At 35.4% G+C, this 23,023-nt stretch overlaps 1 protein-coding gene across 3 annotated transcripts in view; it reads left to right on the plus strand.

The window, feature by feature from the left end:
- The window catches only part of ADGRB3 (adhesion G protein-coupled receptor B3), a 756,499-nt gene that overhangs the window by 728,795 nt on the left and 4,681 nt on the right, over nucleotides 1–23,023 (plus strand). For all 3 annotated transcript variants that reach the window (XM_017507539.2, XM_017507537.2, XM_017507538.2), the window contains 2 exons: nucleotides 10,310–10,345; nucleotides 21,061–21,165. In XM_017507539.2, coding sequence (XP_017363028.1) covers nucleotides 10,310–10,345; nucleotides 21,061–21,165 — 141 coding nt within the window. The remainder of the gene's footprint in view (nucleotides 1–10,309; nucleotides 10,346–21,060; nucleotides 21,166–23,023) is intronic.

Below are 23,023 nucleotides of genomic sequence, written 5' to 3' on the forward strand. Positions count from 1 at the left end.
GGAGGCTGAGGCAGGAGAATTGCCTGAACCCGGGAGGCGGAGATTGCGGTGAGCCGAGATCGCGCCATTGCACTCCAGCCTGGGTAACATGAGTGAAACTCCGTCTCAAAAAAAAAAAAAATAAAAATAAAATAAAATAAAATAAAATGAATCCATTATATTTAAAAAGATACTAATCAGTCATCATTCTGTCACCATGGGAACTAAGTTAGGCACTCATTAAAATAAAAAATTAACAGATGATTATTCTGATGTTTCTCAGGTACCACAGGTCCTTTTGGTGCATAGTGTCTACATGGCATTACAAACTTAAACTGAGATCTGCATTTTCTGTGTAACAACAACTGTGAAAAATAACAAAATTGGAATATTTCACTAAATGTAATTGAATATAATTACCATTATACTGATGATTAATGATTATTACAGATCAATATCTTTTAAATATTTTGCTCTTATTTTACAGAATAATGACCATTAAAATTTTTTATCTTAGACTGAATTGTCAGAAAGAATGTAATCTGAGCATATTAACAGTCAGGATTCTGAGGTCCAACCACATGGCCTTTATGCTTCATAAGGCCACCAAAAGTAGAGTAAACTCCTCACAGTTTGCCTGATCATACAGTGAAAAATAGCTGTAAACCTGCAGCTGATACACACATACACACACACGCACGCGCGCACACACACACACACACACACACACACACACACACACTATGCAATACATGCATTCGGTTTAGTATAATAGATTATTATATAAAACACTATCTACAGAAAGGGACTATAATTAGTTGCCTGCCCTTTCCATCAGAGTTATGCTGGTAATTGTATGTTCAAGTGTCCAAAATTTCCCAGAGGCAACTGTTTCATGCTTCTTCCCAAAGTCATTTCTACCACTAGATCAAAATGAAGAGGCATTCTGAGAGGCTTTAAAAATGTGATGAATAGGGTAATTTTCAGGGTTTTTGCAACTGGATTGTGAAAATTCTAGACAACGAATGGTAATGTGAATAGAATCTAATGTAAGTCCCTAAGTTCTAGATCAACCTCAAACTGAATAGCGCTTCTGAGGATAACTAGGTCAGAATAATTATTCAGAACCAAAGGCACAGATAGGGGTAGTGAAGCCAAGTTCAACTCCAGGGTGACTGGAGCTCTCTTTTAAACAAAAGCATTTCATTCCTCTGAACAGAATAGCTACTGTTTCCCTATTTGTAACTTGCATATCCCAGAGATGACCAGGTTTCTAATAATGATCAAATAAGAACAAACTACAAAATATTTGTGCAAAACCTTAACAGTTTTTAAAAGGATTTTCAGTGAGTTTGTGCATAATAACATAACATGATAAATAATCATAATGACCATATGGAAGTTTTCTGTATAGTATGGCTCTTTTAAATGTGTTAAAGGGGGTTGAATGGAATTGCATGAAAATATTTCGCTGGTTACAAAAATGTTTTACATGTAAAAGCCTAAAAACTTTGCTGGATTGATATTCTACAGGTTATCTGTGCTTGAAAAATGGACTGTATTTCCCAGAACTCCTTTGTTCAGTTTGTAATTTTTCCAAATTTCCATATCCTTAGTGTTAAGTGTAAGTATTATATATAACAGTGATTCAGCCAAAAGATCTGTATTTAAGTTACTTTGGGATCACAAGACTTACATCTTGAAAAGGAAGAAAATTCAGAATGAAAATTTGGTTCTTCATTTTCATTCTTTAAATGAGTTTAATAGTAACTACTTAGGGTGACTATTTTATGAGATAGCAGAAAGAATACATAGATGTGGGAATGAATAATAAAAATTAGCATGTATGTAGCATCTTTCATTAGCAGATCCTCAAATCACTTTAAAAACAGGAGTTAATCTTCACAACACCTCCATGCAATGGATAAGTTATTATAATCTTCAAAGTAGAGTCATTTGTTCACAGTTATAGAGCAAGTGCATAGCAAATCTAGGAATAAAATCTTTCTTTCCTGACCAATTTTATGCCATCTAGAAGGGACAGTAATGAGCATGAATATTCACATGAAGGTAACTTTAAAGTTCTTTCTAATCCTTGACAGGCATTTGGTCTTATGATAAATAAAGACATGAAACGGGTAAAGTCTTTGTCCTTTAAGTTGTACAACTAACGTATTTTGGAAATGGGACTGTGTTCATGAAGATAAAGTTGGCGGTCTGGCTTTCTTCTTGGGCAGCATGATGCACTGTCAAGTAGAATTATCAGATCTGCTAGATTGTATATGCAGGGTCAGCTGGTGAGGGAGATTACCATCTGACAATAATTTTAAAAAGCAGAAAAATGACCTGAGTTTCTACATGGAGAGTGGGATCAACAGTAGGTAGGCGGTGTCTTGGGTCTTAGAAGATAATGTGAAGAAGAAAATAGTAAATAATGTGGGTAACATGAAGCCTAAGCAATAGAACAATTTAAGTCTTTTCTCCCTCTAAGTAAGAAGGAAGCCATAGAAACATCCAGCCTGGGCAGCTGGCACAGCAGAGGATGGCCAGGATCCTCAGGATTCTTTCAAGCATATAATATAAAGATGCTCACATTTTACCTCCAGAGGAGTCAGTTTTCACAGGCTGCCGATGTGGAAAGTGCTGAAGGGAAGGAAAGAATAGGGTAAAAACTACCAGTTGTAGAATAGAATGTGATAGAAATTGCAAAAGAGGAAAAACAAGAGTTGAGAGAGAAAAAAAATAAAGCTAAAAAGACTTGAGTGGGTGAGTGGGTAGAAGTATTTATTCAAATAAGCAAGAAGCAACAAAGAAGGAGGCTCCCCAACCCTGAAGTCAGTGCCAGCACAAAAGGTACCAGCCTTCATGGGAGTTTGTTCAGCTAACCCCAATTATTGGGTATAAAAAGTTTAATAAATTCATGATGTTTCTTGGCATAAAAACACATCTAGATTTTTCTCTCAGCCTAATAGTATCTTGTTTCGTTCTTTCTTGTGATATGTTCTCTTTCTAACTGTAGTCATTTCCAAATGAACTTGTTGAGCCATTCTGAAAACTTTAGATATAGAGCTGCCCCAATTATGGAATAATTGCAATACTAAAATAGTAAGATTTTCACAACAATGGCTCCAGTCCTAAATATCCTCTAACTGCTTTGCTTATGGTTAAGAGGAGTGATATTGTCATCAGCACTTTAGTCATTCACCTTCAATTAATGAACAAAATGTAATGAGTACATGGCAATATACAGAGCGAAACAAAGATTTTGCTTTTGAGCAAGAGGGAACAAAAGAGGTATCATGGTTCTCAAGCACTTGAGGACTATAAAACCTAATTTAAACCTTGGATTGTTGTTCTATTTAGTTATTTCCTGAAAAAATATAGTGGTATAATTGTAGGGAGACAGGTCAGTATTTGTTCTGAATTGTCAGATTTAAATAGTAAGCATTTTTTCATTCAAGAGTCTTTCCAACTTATATGCACATCTTGGACCTGTTTAGCACATGGCCCATTCTTCACTCTTTTCCCTGTGTCATTCAAGGGTTAATTCAGGTTCTTGAGTCACAGCTTTTGGCTGGGTTCTGCCAACAGGAAGCATCGGTAAGAGATTAGAGATTAAGGAAAAGAGGGAAACCTGGGGTCTTTCTCCCCTATTCTTTCTGCTTTTGGAAGCATCTATGTCTGATGTAGCTCCCACAGTGCTTCCAGTTTATGCCAGGGGCTCCAACCCCTGGGCTTTAGCCACCCTGCACTCCCTTGTATTTGTCCAGCCTAGGAGGTATACTGACCTCTTCTGCTGATCCCTGGATTACTACATGGTCCCCACGTGGCTTCTCAGTTCTCTATCATTCGAATTTTTGTGGGCCATCTTGCTGAAATGTAAACACCTTATGTGGTTTCTCCTATGCTTAATTTTTCTTATTAATAAAAGTACTTAAAAACTGATGAGTTGGTACTTTATAAAATTGTTATCTAAAATAGAAGGTCTTGATGCTCTATCTTGTCTATTTATGTATAAGCTTACCTATATATCTGAAAATAAGTCTCTCTCAATTTGTAATAGGCCGAAAGAGACACCATTCTAGATTAAATTTGTATACACCAGTTTTTCTTTAGACATGATTTATAGAGCTCTCAGCATAATGGTTTTTAAAGGTAAAATATTTTAGCAATAATATCACATTGCAGGTGCCTCCCTTACGGTGGTTGTGAGGATCAAAATTAATGTACATGAAAACCCTTTGAAATTGTAAGAAGCGCTTTAGATGTAAGATTATGTTAGTATTATGTCATTATTGTTATGTCCTGAATTTCTGCAAAGAAGCTTGAATGCTGAATTAAATCAATATTCAGGATATTAGACAAAATGTTATGGCCTCGCTTAAGAACTAGGACACTCTGTCACTAACAGAAACCACTATAAAACTGACCATGTGCAGAAACAACATTTCTTTTTTTACATTTTTTTCTGATGTAAGTATGGTGAAAGGAAGACCTGTCCTTTTTTACTGCTTTGCTTTTACTCCTGGATTACAGAATTTTGTCTTTCATGCAGGCATACAAACAAAATTAGCTTGAATAAAAGTAATTTTTAAAAATTAATTATTCTCAGATATCATTTCCACAGCTATTTTTAATGGATTTGCTATCAGAGCTTTCTCCTTGCAAGTAGGTTTATTGCTCACTTTATAATAGAAATTTTAATGGCAGTCACATTTCCATTCATTAGTCGGTGGAATTTATTACTTGCTATGAATCTTCTAGTGTCTTGCCCAGCTTAATTTGCAGTGACAAAAACAATGAAGTATTCCCTTTGAGAAATTATTCATCATTCTACAAGACTTAGATGTGGAGAAATACCTCTATGCATATATTCACTGGGTATTCCTTTGAGTAGCTTCGTATTGTTGTACATTTTCTTATTTTTAAATCATCCTAAAGAATTTCTCCTTTCTATTAGTGATAAGCCTGCCTTCTTGTAAATTGTCTTGATTCTCTTAGCTGTCAGTTGACCTAATCATAATGGCTTTCTTTGTGTGTTTAGTGTACCTGCTTAACCAAATTCTCTAAGAGTATGCCCAAGAAAAGCAACAACAAAACAAAAATTAAAAGTCAAATTCTTTTGAATATCTTTGGCTGTTATGTGCAGCTCCTTTAATCATTTGCCAGTAATGTTATGAATGTCTCCTATTGTGCTTTGTCCTTTGCTAGATGCTTTGGATATAAATGTAATCAAGATAGACATGGAACTTGCCCCTATGGAGAATAAACCCTATGGGACAGACAGACAATTAACTATTAAACCAATGAATGAAATAGTGTGCAGTAATGGGTAATAACTATGGAATGCAAGGGAGAGGCTTCTTTAGAAAAGGTGGTCTGGGAAGCATTTGAAAGTGTCATTTAGTGTAAGAAATAAAATTGAGAAGTAATGTGACTTGCAAGGAGCTGAGGGAATTTTTTCAGGCAAAAGAAACTGTAAGTGCAGAGACCCTGAGACAGAAAAGAGTTTGACATATTCTCATAAGATCAAAATACCTGTGCACCTAATGTTGAACTCCTTAAGATAAAGTTGAAATGGAAAGGAGAGACCAGACTTTGCACAGTCTTGTAAATCAATGGAAGCAAATGAAGACCGTTAAGCAAAAGATTGTCACAATGATTTTTCTCTGCGTTTATCTATCCATCCATTCATCCATAACTTTGGTTGTTTAGAAAGTAAAGGATTAGAAGCCAGGGGTTTTAGGAAAGGAGATAGAACGGAAAGCTGGATGGCAGTCAGAAAGCTACTGAAGTAATCTAGACGAGAGATAAGAGTTGCTTTGCCTGTTGAGTTGAAAGTGGAGATAGAAAGCAGTAGACAGAACAAGGTGTATTTCAGATATAGAAGAGACAGCACATGCTGGTGGATTGGATGTGGAAGACGAGGGACAGAGAGGAAGGAAGGGTGACTCCTCAGCCTCTGGGTTGACCAACTAGAAAACCAGCATTTTCTATCATGTGAAAGGCAGGAGGAATAAAGGAAGTTTGGAACTTAAAAGATGGTATTCAAAATCATGGGAATGAATTATGGTGTTCAGAAGAGAATGTGAGAAAGAAGAGTCCAGCAACTCAATATTTAGAAGGCAGGAATATGAAAGAACCAACAGAGGAGACTTGAGAATAAGCTGAAGCAAGTAAAAGGAGGAAAAAGAAAGACAGAGATGATGAGTGTTTTAATGAGGAAATGGTTAACGTTCAAAAGCTTCTGAGTGTTTAATAAGATGGACAGAAAATTGACCTTGGACTTTGACCAGATTGAGCTCATCAGAGACTGTCAGCAAGAAGAATTTTAATAGAGTATTGGAAATATAATACAAGTTAGGGTGAGTCCTAAGTGGGAAATTAGGAAGAGGAAACAGCATAGAAAGAACATTACCTCTGTGAGAAAAAGGATTATTTACATTAGGTTATTTGAAAAATTAGAATATATGTACAGAGGGATTTGTATCTTCATAAAATATTTCAATATCATCTATCACCCTAGCTCATTTTAAATTTATATGTAGCATTTTTAAAAGTTATAAGATTATCAGACAAATTGTTATGGCTTGATCATTTCTCTCAGTTGGTTTTTAATTTAAAACATATATAACCATTATTTCCAATCACTTTCTTCTCTGGAATTAATATTCCAGGGAGCTCAGAAGGGCATTTGAATAAACATGCAAGTCAGTTAGGGTATCAATAAACTTCAACGCTTTGAAAGACTTCCAATACACTGTATGTATACCAAAGGTGGAAACAGACCAAAACTGAACAGAATTAAATGTTCTTATTCTTTCTTTACACCATCAATTTCCCAATGCCCCATTCCCCTTTAAGATAAACTAAGGCCAGGGTGGGTCTCATGCCTGTAATCTCAGCACTTTCAGAGGCTGAGGCAGGTAAATTGCTTGAGCCCAGGAATTCAAGATAATTCTAGGCAACCTGACAAAACCCCATCTCTACAAAGAATACAAAAATTAGCCAAGTGTGGTGGCACATGCCTATAGTCCCAGCTACTGAGGGAGCTGAGGTGGAAGGATCACTTGAGCCCAGGATGTTGAGGCCTCAGTGGACTGTGATCATGCCACTGAACCCCAGCATGGGTGACAGAACAAGACCTAAAACCATCAAAAAAAAAAAAAAAAAAAGAGTTATATCTGGAGGTGGATGAGTCTCCTACTGTTTGTTATTGTATCATTGCTCATAGATGATTGCATATTGGAATGATTTCTAAGTTATTTTACTCAACATAGATATTTTCTCAAATATGTATATATCAAATTGCTAATTTTTTCCCCCTCCTTCAAAATGCAATTGACAAGTAAAAGTTAATCTGCTTGACATTGCTTTATGCTTAGAAAGTCAGACTTGGACTGACTGGGTCATCTAATGTTATTCTTGCTGAATTCTAGTAACAATCAGCAAAACATCACAGGCATCTTCGCTGTAACATATCACTCTTGTATTACTGAGAAAACAGCAAGAGGTAGTAAAGACAATGCTGGGCTTGGAGTCAGAAGTCCTGAGTTTGAATCCCAGCTCATTCGCCTACCACCTAGGTAAAGTGGGCAAGTCATTTTAACTCCACTGACCCCCCAGTTTTTCTTATTCATAAAATAAGGAAAATAAATAATATTTTATTCAACGATCTCATGGCGGGGGGGTAGCATGTTCAAATGTGAAAGTGCTATATACACAATAAAAGGTTGAAACACGGCCGGGCACGGTGGCTGACGCCTGTAATCCCAGAACTTTGGGAGGCCGAGGCGGGTGGATCACGAGGTCAAGAGATCGAGACCATCCTGGTCAACATGGTGAAACCCCGTCTCTACTAAAAATACAAAAAATCAGCTGGGCATGGTGGCGCGTGCCTGTAATCCCAGTTACTCAGGAGGCTGAGGCAGGAGAATTGCCTGAACCCAGGAGGCGGAGGTTACAGTGAGCCAAGATCACGCCATTGCACCCCAGCCTGGGTAACAAGAGCGAAACTCCATCTCAAAAAAAAAAAAAAAAAAAAAGGTTGAAACACTAGGTCAGTGTTGTGGAAACCTAAATAATATTACACAAATTTCTAACTCACTTGGACTGTAAAACTCTGCCATTTTTTCCCACTCTCTAATTTTTAAGGCTTTACTGCTTTATTTCACATCCACTCCAAATCCCACCACCATCTTTATGCTCTTATGATTAAAATCTGTTTGTTTGATTTGTTCATTCTTTAGTCTAATACTTCAAGACTGCCAGTTCTGCTATGCTTTATGTTAGAGTTTAATTTTAATAAAATTAAATAAGAGAGAGATCCACTTGTACGAGTGTATCCATGTGCTTCCATATTTCGTATTGATATAGGTGATGCCTGCTCTCAGAAATAGAATCTATCTATGGTAATCTGCTAGGTTCCTGTCCTTTGCTCTTGCTTCTAAACTCCAGAGCCTTTAGAAATACGTATTTATCAGCATTTTCGGTTCTTAGGCAACATAGTCTTGCTTTCAAAAGCAAAGAGGACAACATATGGCTGTTCTCACCTTTGGCAAGAGAGAACCTCTCAATGCATGCAATTAGAAGGGCCTCTTACTCTTCTAGCTAGCTGAACCTTTTTCATAAGATTTCACTATTTAATTTTCAAATAAAATGCAAAGCTCATGACTAATGTTTTATAATTATTGCTTAAAACTAAGTGTTTCCAGGCTTGAATTTTGCAGTATTAAGAAGGAATCTTGCTTAATGTACACGGACAAAAATGTCCTGCTTAGTCACAGTGCCAAGAAAGCAATGCATCCAAGAGCAGAATGGAAGCACTGACATTTAATCTAGCATATTGCAGCAAAGTGTGGTGTAGTACGCTGGAGCACAGTTAGAGAACAATAGTGGCAGAGAGATGGTAAAAGAGGGCTGTGTTCAATGCTTTCCCAAATACTATTCTCCTTCCTGGATGTCATCAGGGCGAGGCTGAGATGATTTTGGAGACAAGGAGAAAGTGAGATCAACATGCTGAGTTTTCATTTAATAAAGCAGTCTCCTTTCAGCCCTCTCCTTGATTGTACTTGAAGACTGCATTTTCGGTCTTAAACAGCTTCACTAAAGTACAATTATTTCAGGAATTTTTCACTTAAAACATGAACCCTTTCTTTTAGCATGTCCCCTTCTGTCTACTGAAACATGATTTGGGGATTAGGTATACAGTGAGGTTCTGGTTTTGTAATGACAATTTTAACTCTAGCTGCAGAGACTTAATCATAGTCTTCAAGAAACTACATTAGTGCTTCTTTTCTGTCTCTCCTAATGTTCAACAGTTAAAATGCATAACAGATTCTCCTACCTTATTTTGGGTATGATTTCCTATTAAATTATTGAAGACTGTAGGTGTTGGAATGGGAGCACAGGAAAAATAAAACAGAATTTTGCCCAAAGGTTTATATATTTTTCTAACTGCCTGAATATTACAAGTTTTAATTATTTGTTAATTCTCCGTTTCATTCTCTCATCAACAAAATCTGTTTAAAAAATCTAAAGTTTGCTAAGAATATACTATCATGAAAACCATGTCGCATGAATTATATTAATTTCATTTTAATCCTGTTTTCTGGATGTATCAGTCGTCATCATTTTATTAATGCATTTTATCTATAACTAGATTTCAGAAACTGTTTAACAAAGTTGGAGCCATAGAGAAACACTGTGAGACATTTACATGTTCATCTACATTTTACTGGGGTGTGGAATAGTTTGTTTTGCTGAACTAGAACAAATACTTTAGTTCCTTAGAACTAGCAATGAGAAGTACTTTTCTGTCATGGAGGACTATCAAATTACAAGAAATACGTGGGTGAGACTTATGAAGAACTTTGGGACTTAGAGGACTGGGTAGAATTTGGTAGAAATGAAAACTAGAGGTTGGTTGAAGATGTCAAGGTAACTAGACAAGTTTTCCCATACAACTTTTAATCCTGTGTCTGTAGTTTTGCTGTAGTAAGCCTGTGGTCTCTTTCAACATTGAAATGTCTGTTTGAGTTTTCATAGGAACAATTTCTCCTTACTAAAAATGAGGGTTAAGAGGTCAAAATGAGAAATATTATGTATTTTTATATTTATTAATTTTAAAAGAAGTTCAAAGTAAAACAAAGTTGTGACTAGAATATTTTGAAATTATAAAATGTTTTATTTTCCTTCTTATTTAAAGGAAATACATATAAAATACAGAAGTAGGATTATCTTTAATGAAAATGATGATTTTTCATTTTGTTTGAATGACTAAACATAAATTTATTGGTTTTCTCTTTCTTTTTAAAAATACATCTAACAGAGAAGAAAATCGCGATATTCAGACCTTGACTTTGAGGTAAGTTTATATCAATTATTTCAGAATTTTAATTACTTGAATTCAAAATTTGTATATAATTAAAGATTATTACTCTATGCAGCCATGTAAGGCTATTATGTACTAATTTAATTAAATAAGTCAAATATTTTTAATTAAAATTTATCCTGTATAGCATGAAATTTTAAAGTTATAAATACTTTAAGTATATGCTAAACTGAGATTTTATGGACAAGTGAGGAATCTATTTCATAAATACTAAGATAAGTGAACAATTTATGTTGGGAGTTGAACCTGGTTGATTCAGTTTGTAGGGAGAAGGAATGTCAGCTTCCTGATTTTTATATTTAAAGCAATTTTTTTGGTTTTACTTCAGTGACTGCCTGAAGAGATCCTGTGAGCATGCTTAGGCTGGTTAGGCTTTCTCTGAAAATTACTTGTTTTGTGTTCTGATTCCAGCTATTTAAATTATCTGCAGTACATTCAGATGTTTTGTTTTTTTTTTCCCAATGAAAACTATTGATTCAATGTGCTCCTGTGTTTAGCAAATGCCTTTTTACAGATACAAATAAGATGAAAATTTTCATTTTCTAATTTACATCGAATTTATATTGATGCTATATTGTTAGTGAAAATTACTGAAATCATACCAACTGAGGAGGTTATGCTAAATACAAAATTAATGATGGTTAAGCATCACATAAAATGTACTTATGCATCTTGATAATTGGATGTGATTCATAGTCTGCTAACATAATTGGATATAATACATTATACATTTCTCATATATTTGTACCCTTGTGATGCATACATAGAACTCAATACTCTTAACTGATATTCCTAAAATTATAGAAGTCTCCCAGAACATGCAAACTACTCATAATTCAGTCATTTCATTTAGGTAGATGAATGTTGCAGCTCTATAATGTACATCATGTGTGAAAACTAAGACATGTTTTTATTTACTGCAATGGTCAACAATAATTCTACCCTGAATGAAGTCCAAAGAGAATTGGTTCTTTTCAGTAACATTTCAGGCTACAAGATACAAAGTAATGATAAGCCATCTTTTATCTATGATTAAATAGCAAATTTTAATACTGATGTAGCCTCATTGTAGTAACTTAACACTGAATATTTATTTTAATGCATCAAAAGTTTTAGCATAAGAGTATCAAGCTTATGATTTGAATAGAAAATATTCAGCAATCTTTGCCTTTAGATTATTCAGTGCCTTTGAAGGACAGATATTTTATGGCTTTTTAATATTAATCTTCAGGTAGTCAAAAATAGAGGATCAGACTGTATGTATTTTTGTCTAAAAGCAACAAATTGTTATGTTAGTACAAAGGAAAGGAGGAAAGAATTCACCCACTAGGCATCAGTGGCAAAATATAGTAAAAACCTAGATCTAAAATTAAGCCTCAATTCAACCAACCTAAGTTATATAATCACAAACATTGAAAAGAAATCTAATCATACTGTCTCATTTGGAGCATTAGAAAAATTATTCTTTTTTCATCTATTCTCTATGGCAACTGGTAACAGATTCCTTAAGCTGGTATTTATTTCTATGTTTAGTATTCCACCCATAAAACCATGTTGTTAACAGAACATTTGCTGATAAGTTGCAGCACAAGAACCCTGGATATGTTCTTAAGCTCTTTAACTGCTGTAATCACTGCATGATTACTGTAGGTGTCAAAATTTGGTGGGAACAGGTGGGAACTTTGAGGTATCACTTTTTCTCTAAAAATTGTTTAGAGGCATTTTCCTTAGTCTTGTGGGCTGTATCAGGTATGTGACAGATATTTCATAGATTGTGCTTAGAGAACATATTGCCAGATTTAAATGCTAATGAATTGTAATACAATCTACTTATATTTTGTAGGTGGGTCTTGAGGAAAAGTCCAGGTTGTCCCCCTCTTAAATCAGGCTAGTTAAATTTATATCAAGCTCCCTGACACTTCTGCTCCCACTGCAATCTTTATCATACAATGGGCAACTTAAACATTTTGCCACTGACAGGCCGCCTCTTGGACTTCTGAAAGCATCTTTCCTTCAGGCTTTAAGCCTAACACACTCCCCAGAGTCTATACACTATGATAATATTCTGTCAACTCATATGTCCATAAAATTCTTGTGGCTAGTTAATTTCACACCAGGGGAATGGCCCTTTCATGTAGCCAGTCTCCAGGACAGCATTGCATTTCTGAATTCTTGCTTTCTGGAAAGTATACAGAAAATACTGTGGTGATACTCCTGTGTTCTGTAATCAAATGCCTTATTGAATTTATATGCCCAGCTCTAGAGATTGTAGTACTTAGTAAACATCAGTATATTTTTAAGGAATGGTGATAGATTAATTAGTTTTCCATCCAGTTTTCTTTAACAAAATGTTATTGGACACTACCTGAGTTAAGGCAGAGGCTGGTATAAACAATTGACAACTATGGAAGATACATTTCAAAGACAGACACACTGAATTTCAAACATATCCACATTAGATACAGCGCAAAGAGATAGAAAAATGGCAGGTGGAAATTCTAGGAGGAGGAAAAGGCATGTAGGCTGACTAATATGTAGCATCCTCAAGAAACAAGAAGTAAAAATTTACCTAAACAGGGGCATATGGAAGAAGAGACTAGAGTGAGTAATTTAGAAACCTTTCCTTATGGTCCAGGAGGGATTTTTCTTAATTTGCTACTAAAAGCTGCTAAGCTCTTTCTGTTGTATTTTGTTTGCTTGTTGTTGTTGCTGCTGCTGTTTCGTGCAGAATGATTTGCTCTACTCTGTTTTTTTTAAAAAAAAAAAAAAACGAGTATGTCAGTAACAGGGAGGTTAGATTATAGCAGCATGAAAGGAGAAGTGGAAATACCAATTAGGATTGGTTAGTGTAGTAGGTAATGAAGGTCCACTTCCTGGAAGCAGTAGGGAGAGAAAGCAATGAGAAGACTCCGCGGAGGCAGAATGTATGAAATTTGGTCCTTAACTGAACACATGGTAAAAGGGTGAGGAGCAGAAGAAAGATGACTCTCCAATTCTGAGCCTGGATTTCTGATAGCACCAGTAACAGAACCAGGGAAATCAAAAAGACATCTAGTCAGGGTGAGTTCCACTTTAATATTTTAGAATAAAGATTCCTAATATGATTTTAAAACAGACAATTAGGTAAGTTATTCTAATTGTCTGTCTTGGGTCGAGATCTGGGCTCTAAGAATTCCCAGAAACACAGTTATAGACATTCATTCTGTAACTGTAATCGGTAACAGTATCCATCCCATGTTAAAAATATATGGATAAATAGGTATCCATGAAACCTCATCTCTACTGAAAATACAAAAGTTACCTGGACATGGTGGTGCATGCCTATAATCCCAGCTACTTGTGAGGCTGAGGCAGGAGAATCCATTGAACCCAGGAGGTGGAGGCTGCAGTAAACCAAGATTGTTCCACTGCACTCCAGCCTGGATAACAAAGTGAGACTACATTTCAAAAAAGAGTTTTTAAAAAGTGGTATCCAAATATTTGCCATATAGATATATTCTTTATCTTCACTTCCAAAAATGCAGGTATAAAACCTTTCAGTTTCCATGGAAATTTTTAGAGAGAGAGAGGGAGGGAGAGAGAGCGAGCCTGGCTTTGTTACTCACACTGGAGTGCAGTGGTACAATCTTGGCTCATTGCAACCTCCACCTCTTGGATTCCAGGGATTCTCTTATGTCAGCCTCCTAGTAGCTGGGACCACAGGCATGTGTCATCATGCTTGACTGATTTGACTGATTTATGTTTTGTTTTGTTTTTTGTAGAGACAGGGTCTCACCATGTTGCCAAGGCCAGTCTTGAACTCCTGGACTCAAGCTATCCCCTTGCCTCAGCCTCCCAAAATGCTGGGATCACAAGCATGAGCCATTGTGCCTGTATCTGGCCTATGTAGTCTTTTAAAAACATTGAGGATGTTTCTCTGAGTTTCTAATGAGCTCCGTACCTCCACTAAATTCATACTTCTCAAACTGAGAGACAGTGATGGTGGATAGAGGGCAAACGAAGACACAGACACAGGGCAATCACAAATCCCCATTTTCATTGGAGCTTGAGTTTTTACAAAGAGATTTGGGGAATCATAATCAAGTAAGATTATTTTATATTAATTCAATATCACTACAAACAGCTAAATTGTGACACAGAAATCAAAAATATATTTTAATTTCTAAGTGTAAGGCATAAGGTTTCAAAGAAATGTCTTGGTCATAACAGACCTCTTCCTGATCTGTCCCTGAGATCCAGCACTCCATTAGGCAATCAGGGTACTTTTAGAGGAAAAGTTTGAGCAATGTATTCCTAGACAATAGCCATCTTTTTCTATATTATTAAACTGTTGCAAAATTATGTATTTATGGCAAGTATACTCATGAATGACAGTGGTAAAATAAAAATATATATTCAACTAATTTTTGCTGTTTTCAGACCCTTTGTCTAGTTTCTTTTAAACTCTGGCATCATGTTTATTCAAACAGAAACATATTTGAAACATAGACACTGAAATGTCAGGAATTATTCACGGTCTACAAGTTCTATGTGAGGGACACATTGGGACTCCAGCCAAGGAAATCATCTTCCTTTCACAACACAGCTAAATCCCTGTAGTGTGCATCGCTTGCTTAATATGAGTTTTCACATTCATTTTAAGGTAATATTCAACAACTTTCTCTAGAGGGAGGAATACAAGGGCTCATAAAATGGTAGCCAGAGTATGGTGCTTTGGCATACTGAGTGCTTCGAACTAAAGAACATTGAAAGGCCTCCAAAGCAACCTGAAAACCAGAAACTCTCTGATCTCTTGCCCTCCTGTCTCTGGCCCCTTATTTTTCTCCAAAGTGAGTCATAGATACCAGAATTCCTCTTCACCAAGTTGGATCATAGTAAGTAGCACTTCTTTTCCCCAAAGCCAGCCAAAAAGCTTAAAAATATTATTCTAAACTTTGCTTACCTTTTCATCTAGAAGCCAGCCACAGAGAAATTCTCTAACTTACCTTTGTCCTACAGTAGGTCTTAAGATCCTCACTTCCAGAAAGGTCTTGACCCATACCCAGGAGGAAGAAATGCTACAACATAAAGAACAAAAAGATTATGAACAGACAGCCCTTGCTACGTTTCCCCACTCAGTCTATTGCTATTAGATCATTCCCCATACGTCCAATCACATTTCTACACAATTGCCCACTCTTCATCAACTCTAAGCTTAAAAATAGTGTTCCTTTGGGTTTTTGGATCTGCATTCTGACGGTTCCTGCATCATGTAAAACTTTGATTAAATAAATATGCTTTTCTCTTGTTAACCTGTCTTTCGTGGTAGAAGTTAAAAGTGTTGACCATGACCCTTATGATGGGGAGGAAGTTGTCACAAATTTCCACCCCTTGCAGGACTTGTGCAAACCAGTAAAGAAGGAGGACCACAGGCTCATCTTAGTAGATATGGGCAATGCCATAGTAGGTGTATAAAGTTCTAAGGCTGGAAACAATAATTCAGGCAAACTGTTTCTAATTCTCATCAGCCCATGATTTCCTGGCCTCATACTATAAAGTTTATGATTAGGAGATTCCTCAACTTTCTCTAAAAATTTATTTCAGCTTCTTAAAATCCATATACAGTAAATAGCTCTCTTATATATAATTCGGCCTTAAGCTTCAACTCTATGATTCGCACTTGTGAATTAAAAGTGAAAAATCTAAACAGTTTGTTCCAAGCCCACCTACAGGTCATGTATAAGCCATTTGTATTAACAATAAGGAAATACAATAAAATCAGAATGAGGAGGCAGAACTCCTGTCTGGGCCAGTAAATGAGCCGTCCTTCCAGTGGGAAGACCTCTTTCATAGAAGAAGAGAAGACAACATTTATAATGGCCTTCCATGTTGCAGTCACCTTCCCTGGCCTATATGCCTGTGCTGTCTTATTCATTTAAGGTATTCAGTATACATTTATTGAGCACCTACCGAATGCCAGATGCTGTGCTGGGTGTCAGTGATTCACAGACGAATAAGTCATTGGCCAAGAACTGTTCAGAGACAAAATATGAATACCAGCCATTAAAAATATAATTGCAGTACTATGAAATAGCTGCAGGGTGATCAATATCCATAGAGCTTCTGGACTCACTACTGAGAGTACCTGTGCTGTTTCTTGCCCATCCTGAATTGTTTTGTCTCATTTTCCATTTTAACAAGACATAATTACAAACCTGAATAGTCTAGAGAAGAGTGCTCCCTGAATCTATGAGATACATCTAAGATAGCACCAAGCAAAGATAATTGATGTGGGATTCAGAAAGAATTCCAGCTTGCTCACCACTTGTGTGAGCTTGGGAAACTTACTTAGCCTCCTTGAGCTTCTGTTTTCTAATCAGCAAAGTAGAGATAATGGCTTTACCTCCCAGGGTTATCGTGAGGATTAAGAAAGATAGTAATGGCTTCGATTTCTTAAGTGGCTTTTAGCTGTGTAGCCCAGTGATAAGTGCTTTATGTCCGTTTTTAAATCTACAAAATTACCCTGCAAGGTAAGTCTGATTACTGAAACTGGGGCTAAAGGGAGATTAGATTTTACACTTCAGACCATGCAACTCAAACATGATACAACTGAGATCCAAATATAAATTTCTCTAGATCCAACTTGGAGAGATATGCTATCAGACTTTGCATCTTTTTCTAGGAGAGCTCTTGGGACATAGCAGGTACTCCAGACATACAGGTGGATTTACGACCTCATTTTTCTCAAATATCTGAAATATGATGAATGTGCTTTATTTTATAGCATCGCTTTTTCTCTAATATCAACAATTAAAGGATTGCAAAGGCCAATTCTCTTGCATTTAAAATGTATAAAAAGAAAAGTGTCTTTGAAATTAGCTACTCAGGAGAGCATGTTTCCTGTGCAGTTAGATTGGTGGTCCTCTAACTGCACAAGAGGATAGGGATGAGGATTCATATGAATCTTCTAAAAATGTTGTGTGATATTAATATGAATCCAAGGAAACATTATCATGCTCTTTATTGCAAGAGACACATAAAATATTTGACAGCCACTTGAATTCTATAGATATTTAGATATTGTCAATCAGAATTTATCTTTAAGTAGATAATCCATGTTAGAATTTTCTCATTATCACACATTTTGAAAACCCAATTCTAAATTGAGTTTTTCATAGAAGTCAATGTATTTTAAAAACTAGGGTGCTTAAGATAGAAAAGAAAAAGGCAATCAGATAAACCCTAATGTCACTAGACATAAAAAAAAAAAATAGCCAATGAAACAGATCAATAGATTTATAAGCATGAAAACTTCTAAGCAAGTGGCAACTCATTAAGTCATCAGTGCTACAAATAAACACATATACAAATAAATAAATAAGAGGAAACCTTTAATAAGTGTGAAAACTAAAACGATAGCTAAGTTGCTGTCCCAGAATATTGTTGGGTTATAAACTCTCCAGTATTCACTGTGAAGGTGCCATTCTTATCAATGGACTCTTCCTTATTAAAGGCTGGATGATCTACATGACTCTATGAACAAGAAGAAATCATTCATGGAAAATCAAACTGAGTTCCTTTCAGAGACATGAGCTGTCCATGGCAGCTGTAATCTGATACTTCTGCCAGAACTCCCGGCCATCATTGCTATGGTGATTTCTGGCAGTGCCAAGGTGGCAGTTTCAAATTAGAATGATTATTTGGCATCAGGATGTATTTGCAATTAATGTTTCTAGGTAGGAAGGGCCCCATATTTCAGCATACAGGCTTTTCATTTGCTTCCAAATTCACTTCAGGGTCCTTGAGCTTTATTATGAAGAATAGCTTTAATAAATCTATGTGGAAAATATCAAAAAGCTTTTTGGTTATATAATATTGGTGACCAGTATAACTTTGTATTTTTCCTGTATACTTTTTAGACTATTCTAGCAATACAATTCTTGGAAATATAATCCACCCAGTTCTGAATTAGGTAATATCAATTCAATCAGAATATAATTATAAAACCTCCAATCAGCTAATGTATCTTCTTTTCCATGGAATGTATTTGATACTTGGTTTGCCTCTTAGAAATGCTTTATCTGGTATAAGTAATTGGCTGCAACAAACATTAGCTGACTTCAACTAATGAAGTAACTTTGTTGGAAGGATATGGAATAGTTTACCTCTTGGTCAGAGAATAGTAGGGATGTCAACTGACATTTCCAGCAACATGGGAAGGTATAGTTCCCCAAAGCAAATTCAGAATCTTCTCACAAGATGAAGGATAATTGGAGACATCGCAAACAAAAATCATCAGATGCTCATCTCAAAATAAGGGTGCTATGCCTTTGGCATCAACTCTCTTAGAAGAGAATGAGTTTCTTATATTTGGAAAGGAAAGATCTCATTAAAAGAGGAGATTCCAGCATAGAATTAAAAATTGAACTAGAAATTTTCTGAATTATAGAAATGGAAAAGAGGATAGACAAATAAGACCATGAGAATCACTAATTTGTGGAATTTCAAATTAAATATGAATGTATAAAAAGAGGAGACTGACTCACTTGGATTTATCTTAGCAAATTATCCTATCATTTTCATAGCAGCACCATCTGTTTTCTTTATCAAACTCACAATTTAACATTTATTTGAATAATTATGTCATGTACCTGTGTCCTCCATCAAATTTCAAGCTACAAGAGGTCAGGAACTCAATCAGATTTTGTGCAACATCATTACCTGAGCATCTAGCACAATATGTGATACTCATAAGTATGTATTAAATGATAAAATAAAATATCTCTAGAAAAATGTCAGTATGTCACCCCTACTGTACCACAGAAGAAAATAACTATATAATAAAATTTATTACTATGAAAAATGCAATTTGTAAGTTAGAGGCAGAGCCAGTCTACTAACTATGATAGTTTTTTTTTTTTTTTAAAGTGTTCCTTATGACACAAACCTATATTTTAATCAGTATCTTAGGACCTGGTACTGCATCAAAGTGTTTGTCTCCCCAAGAACAAAATGTACTACTTAATGTTTGCCACTGACAGGGTCCTCAAAATTTCCCCATTGAGTTGCTTATGCAAATCCTCTCTCATAAATCTCCACAATCCATCACTAGTCAAATTATCTTTGCCTGGTGTTTCTCTGTAAATCCTGCAAATCTTTTTTGTATACTGTCCCCCAAACTAATGGGAAGTTAATCATTCTCTAATTGCTTGCTATGTTTCATGTCCCTATCCTGAGTAACATTGCCGTGTTCTTGTCCTCAAACACCTGATTCTCACACAGCCAACTCCTAGAGCCAAAAGGAACAAAGACAGAAACTGATTGTTGCAAAATATAAAATGGCAGAATTCTCTCACATAAAAGTAGGCTAGTGAAAAAGCAAGAAATGAGCTAAACAATGCATTGCCTCAATACATATTCATTAAATATAGAAAATTAAAGCTTGCATAGGAGAGAACAGGCTTTTTTAATGTGTTAAAGATTCGATTGCTTTTGTCTTTTGCCCTTTTCCTTTTCCTCAAGGAGGTAAAGTGTTCTCTGCAGTGTCTTTTAGAAGGCAATTAGGCATTCATTACAGATCTCCCAAAGATATATTTCTTTTTCAAAACAAATCCTTACTTTAGAAAATATTTGGTAATTAAAACAATGGACCAAATATTCAAGTTCTAGCTTAAACATAGATATACCTATGCAAAGCACATGAGCAAATGGTAAGTTATGATGCATATGCTTAAAATACAGTAAAATCTTACACAAATATGAAGCCATAATCTTGGAGAATCACCAAAATATTGATTTTTAACTTATAAAAAAACCAAGAAAGACATTTTCTCCTTTAAAATAACAATTATAAATATAGGGCATTTACTATCTAACTCCTGTTTGTTAGTGCTCCTAAATGATCTGTAATTGAACAAGATTCATGCCATGATACTTACTCCAAGGCCATTTTTATTTGACTTCATTTTGAGTTATGGTGAAGTTGGGAGAAAAAGATGTAACCAGGGAGAAAGACTATGAATATATTTGTATCTGTGGTTTTAGAAGCATATCAGCCATACAATTTGTGCTCTGAACACTAATTGTTAAGAATCTATACCATCTTGTAAACAAATAGATGAAACCTGTGGGTCAGATTTTCTTCTATGAAGCTCAATCATTATGCACATGGAAAATGCAAGGTTTTAGATCCTATATATATTTCAGATACCTTAATGTGTTGATTCAGCCTTAATGACAGGGCCTGGGATTTTGTTCTCACTTTAATACAGCCAGCTAGGATTTTAGTGTTTATAGAAATAAAACATAAAAAAGTAATATTTCCCGTGACAAACATCAGGAACTTGGATGTTTACAAGTTCAAATTTTTAAATATTTAAAAAATATTATAACAATTTTTGTAAAACAGCTCTAACTTCTGAATAATGAAAATCTTACTTTGAAATGACTGGTACATTTTTAATGTACCCACAAGAAAAGAAAAACCTTTTTTTTTTTGCAATATTATAAGTGAAAGAAAAAGCCAATTCTTAATGTGTAAAGCAGTGCTGAATTTAAGACAATGATTTGGTGCAACTTATTTGCATTTGTGTATCTTATAGGACCTCCTGGTTTCTGCCAAACTTGACTATTAAAGCAAAAATAATAAATCTCTTGTTTGAAATACATACATCAAGTTGGGGATGAGAGCTTTATTTTCTCTTTTGCAGAAAGTCATGCATACAAGGAAGAGGCATATGGAACTATTTCAAGAACTAAATCAGAAATTTCAAACTTTGGACAGATTTCGGGATATACCAAATACAAGCAGTATGGTGAGTATGCTTTGCTTCATTGCCTGAGTAGAAGATCCATGATGCCAGATATCCCTGCCTTCCAGGACCTCCCAATCATGGGAACACAAGACAGCCACATAGAAAAAAAATTATAAGCCCCCAGAATGTACTATGGAAAGTCTACCAGGACAAATTAGGAATGACAGAATCTTTTGGCATTTTATTCATATTTCAAATATCCTCATTCATAAGCTCTAATTAGAATTAGTTATATATCAAACCTATGTTGACTTCATCTGATCATTTTACTATCAGAGTTAAAATTAAGGTTTTTTTCAAATATCCCTTTGGCTTAATATTTCCATTTTCATGTGACTGTCTGACATAAATGTAATTGTTTTATGTATATGAAGTCATTACCTGAAACCAGAGTGATAGTTTTTTGTCTCCAGGAGATTTACTTATTTGGGGGTAAGAATTTTCATACACACATCAACACTGGGGACTCTGGTTATTAAAGTGTGACCATTCTCTTCTCATTCATTCACACTATTACACAATCTTAGTACAGGACTTCATCAAATAAAATAACTTTGTACAATTACTATGTTTATGGCATAGTCGTAGCTTCAGAGAAGGTTACATAATTATAAGAGCACTGGCCCAGGACTCTGGAAGTCAGTTTACTAGTCGAAAATTCAATCAAGAACTATCAGATCTTAAGCAAGTTACCCAACTCAGGTTTCTAAACTTCAATTTCACCCTCCTAAAGGGAGCACAGAAAACAGTAATTAATATATATCTTCAGTCATTACAACACTTTCAAAAACAAGTAGGTTAGGAAGTACCTTCCAGGTTAGGAAGCTGAAGCTCAGCTGTAAGGCATAGAGCTGGGACTGCCATCTGACATCAGCTCTTCTCCTCTGCCCAAATGTGGGGCTCTTTCTTTGCCTCATACTCTTTGCAGCCCTTGGATGTTCCTTCTTCTTTTCCAGACTTCAATATATATATTGCTCTAAAGTACATGACGTTTGGTCACCTTCTTAATCTAGTGATTCTTCCTTATATAATTTATGAGATTTAGGCCGAACTTCCTGATTAGTAATGTTAGCTTCTGAAGAGCTGAAGAGTAAGAATTTATATATCTTTATGTTTTTCTTTTATTCCTCTCAGTACCGTAGTACAATGCTGGTTGTGGTAACTTATCGGTAAATGGCTGCTATTGACTTATAGCATGGCTATGATCGTTCAGTCTGTGTTTGTTAAATGAAGGTTATCAGAAATATACACTTTAACTCTTAATTAGTCTCTCAATAGTTTCATCCTCATCAATTTTTCTCCTTGAAGTAGGAATCATGTATTATTTGTTATCACCAATCAAATGCTAGGCATATAGAAGACACTTCATTCATAATGAGTGGTTNTGATGGAAAGCTATCAATTTTTAGCTAGCATGCAAATGAGAATTATACCATTGAGATTAGACCTAAACACATTACCTACTCATTTTGAAGTACTGAAAGCTAACATTGAAATAATTCAAGAAACTTCATTGCTTAAAAAAAGGAGAGCGTTATATTTACAAATCTAAAAGTCTTATGCAACACATACAGCTGGCTAACTGCTATAATGTGATTGTAATTTCCTCTTGTTGTATAGTCTGGGTATTAAATCATTAATGGAACAACTATCTGTATCTCAGTTTCCTGACAACCAAAATAGTCTACTAATTACACTACATCTCTGCAGCAGCATGCCTTTTCTACAAGAGATTTATAAATATTTACCATTTGGGAGGTTAGGAGTGGGGAGGATAGAGTTGTCATTGCTGCCTGACTGTCATCCTAAATATCTGAGAAGAGAAAAAAAAAATGCAACTTCCTTACTCAGTTTTGAT

Source organism: Cebus imitator, unplaced genomic scaffold (assembly GCF_001604975.1).
Source record: "Cebus imitator isolate Cc_AM_T3 unplaced genomic scaffold, Cebus_imitator-1.0 Scaffold377, whole genome shotgun sequence".
Taxonomy (NCBI): Eukaryota; Metazoa; Chordata; class Mammalia; order Primates; family Cebidae; genus Cebus; species Cebus imitator.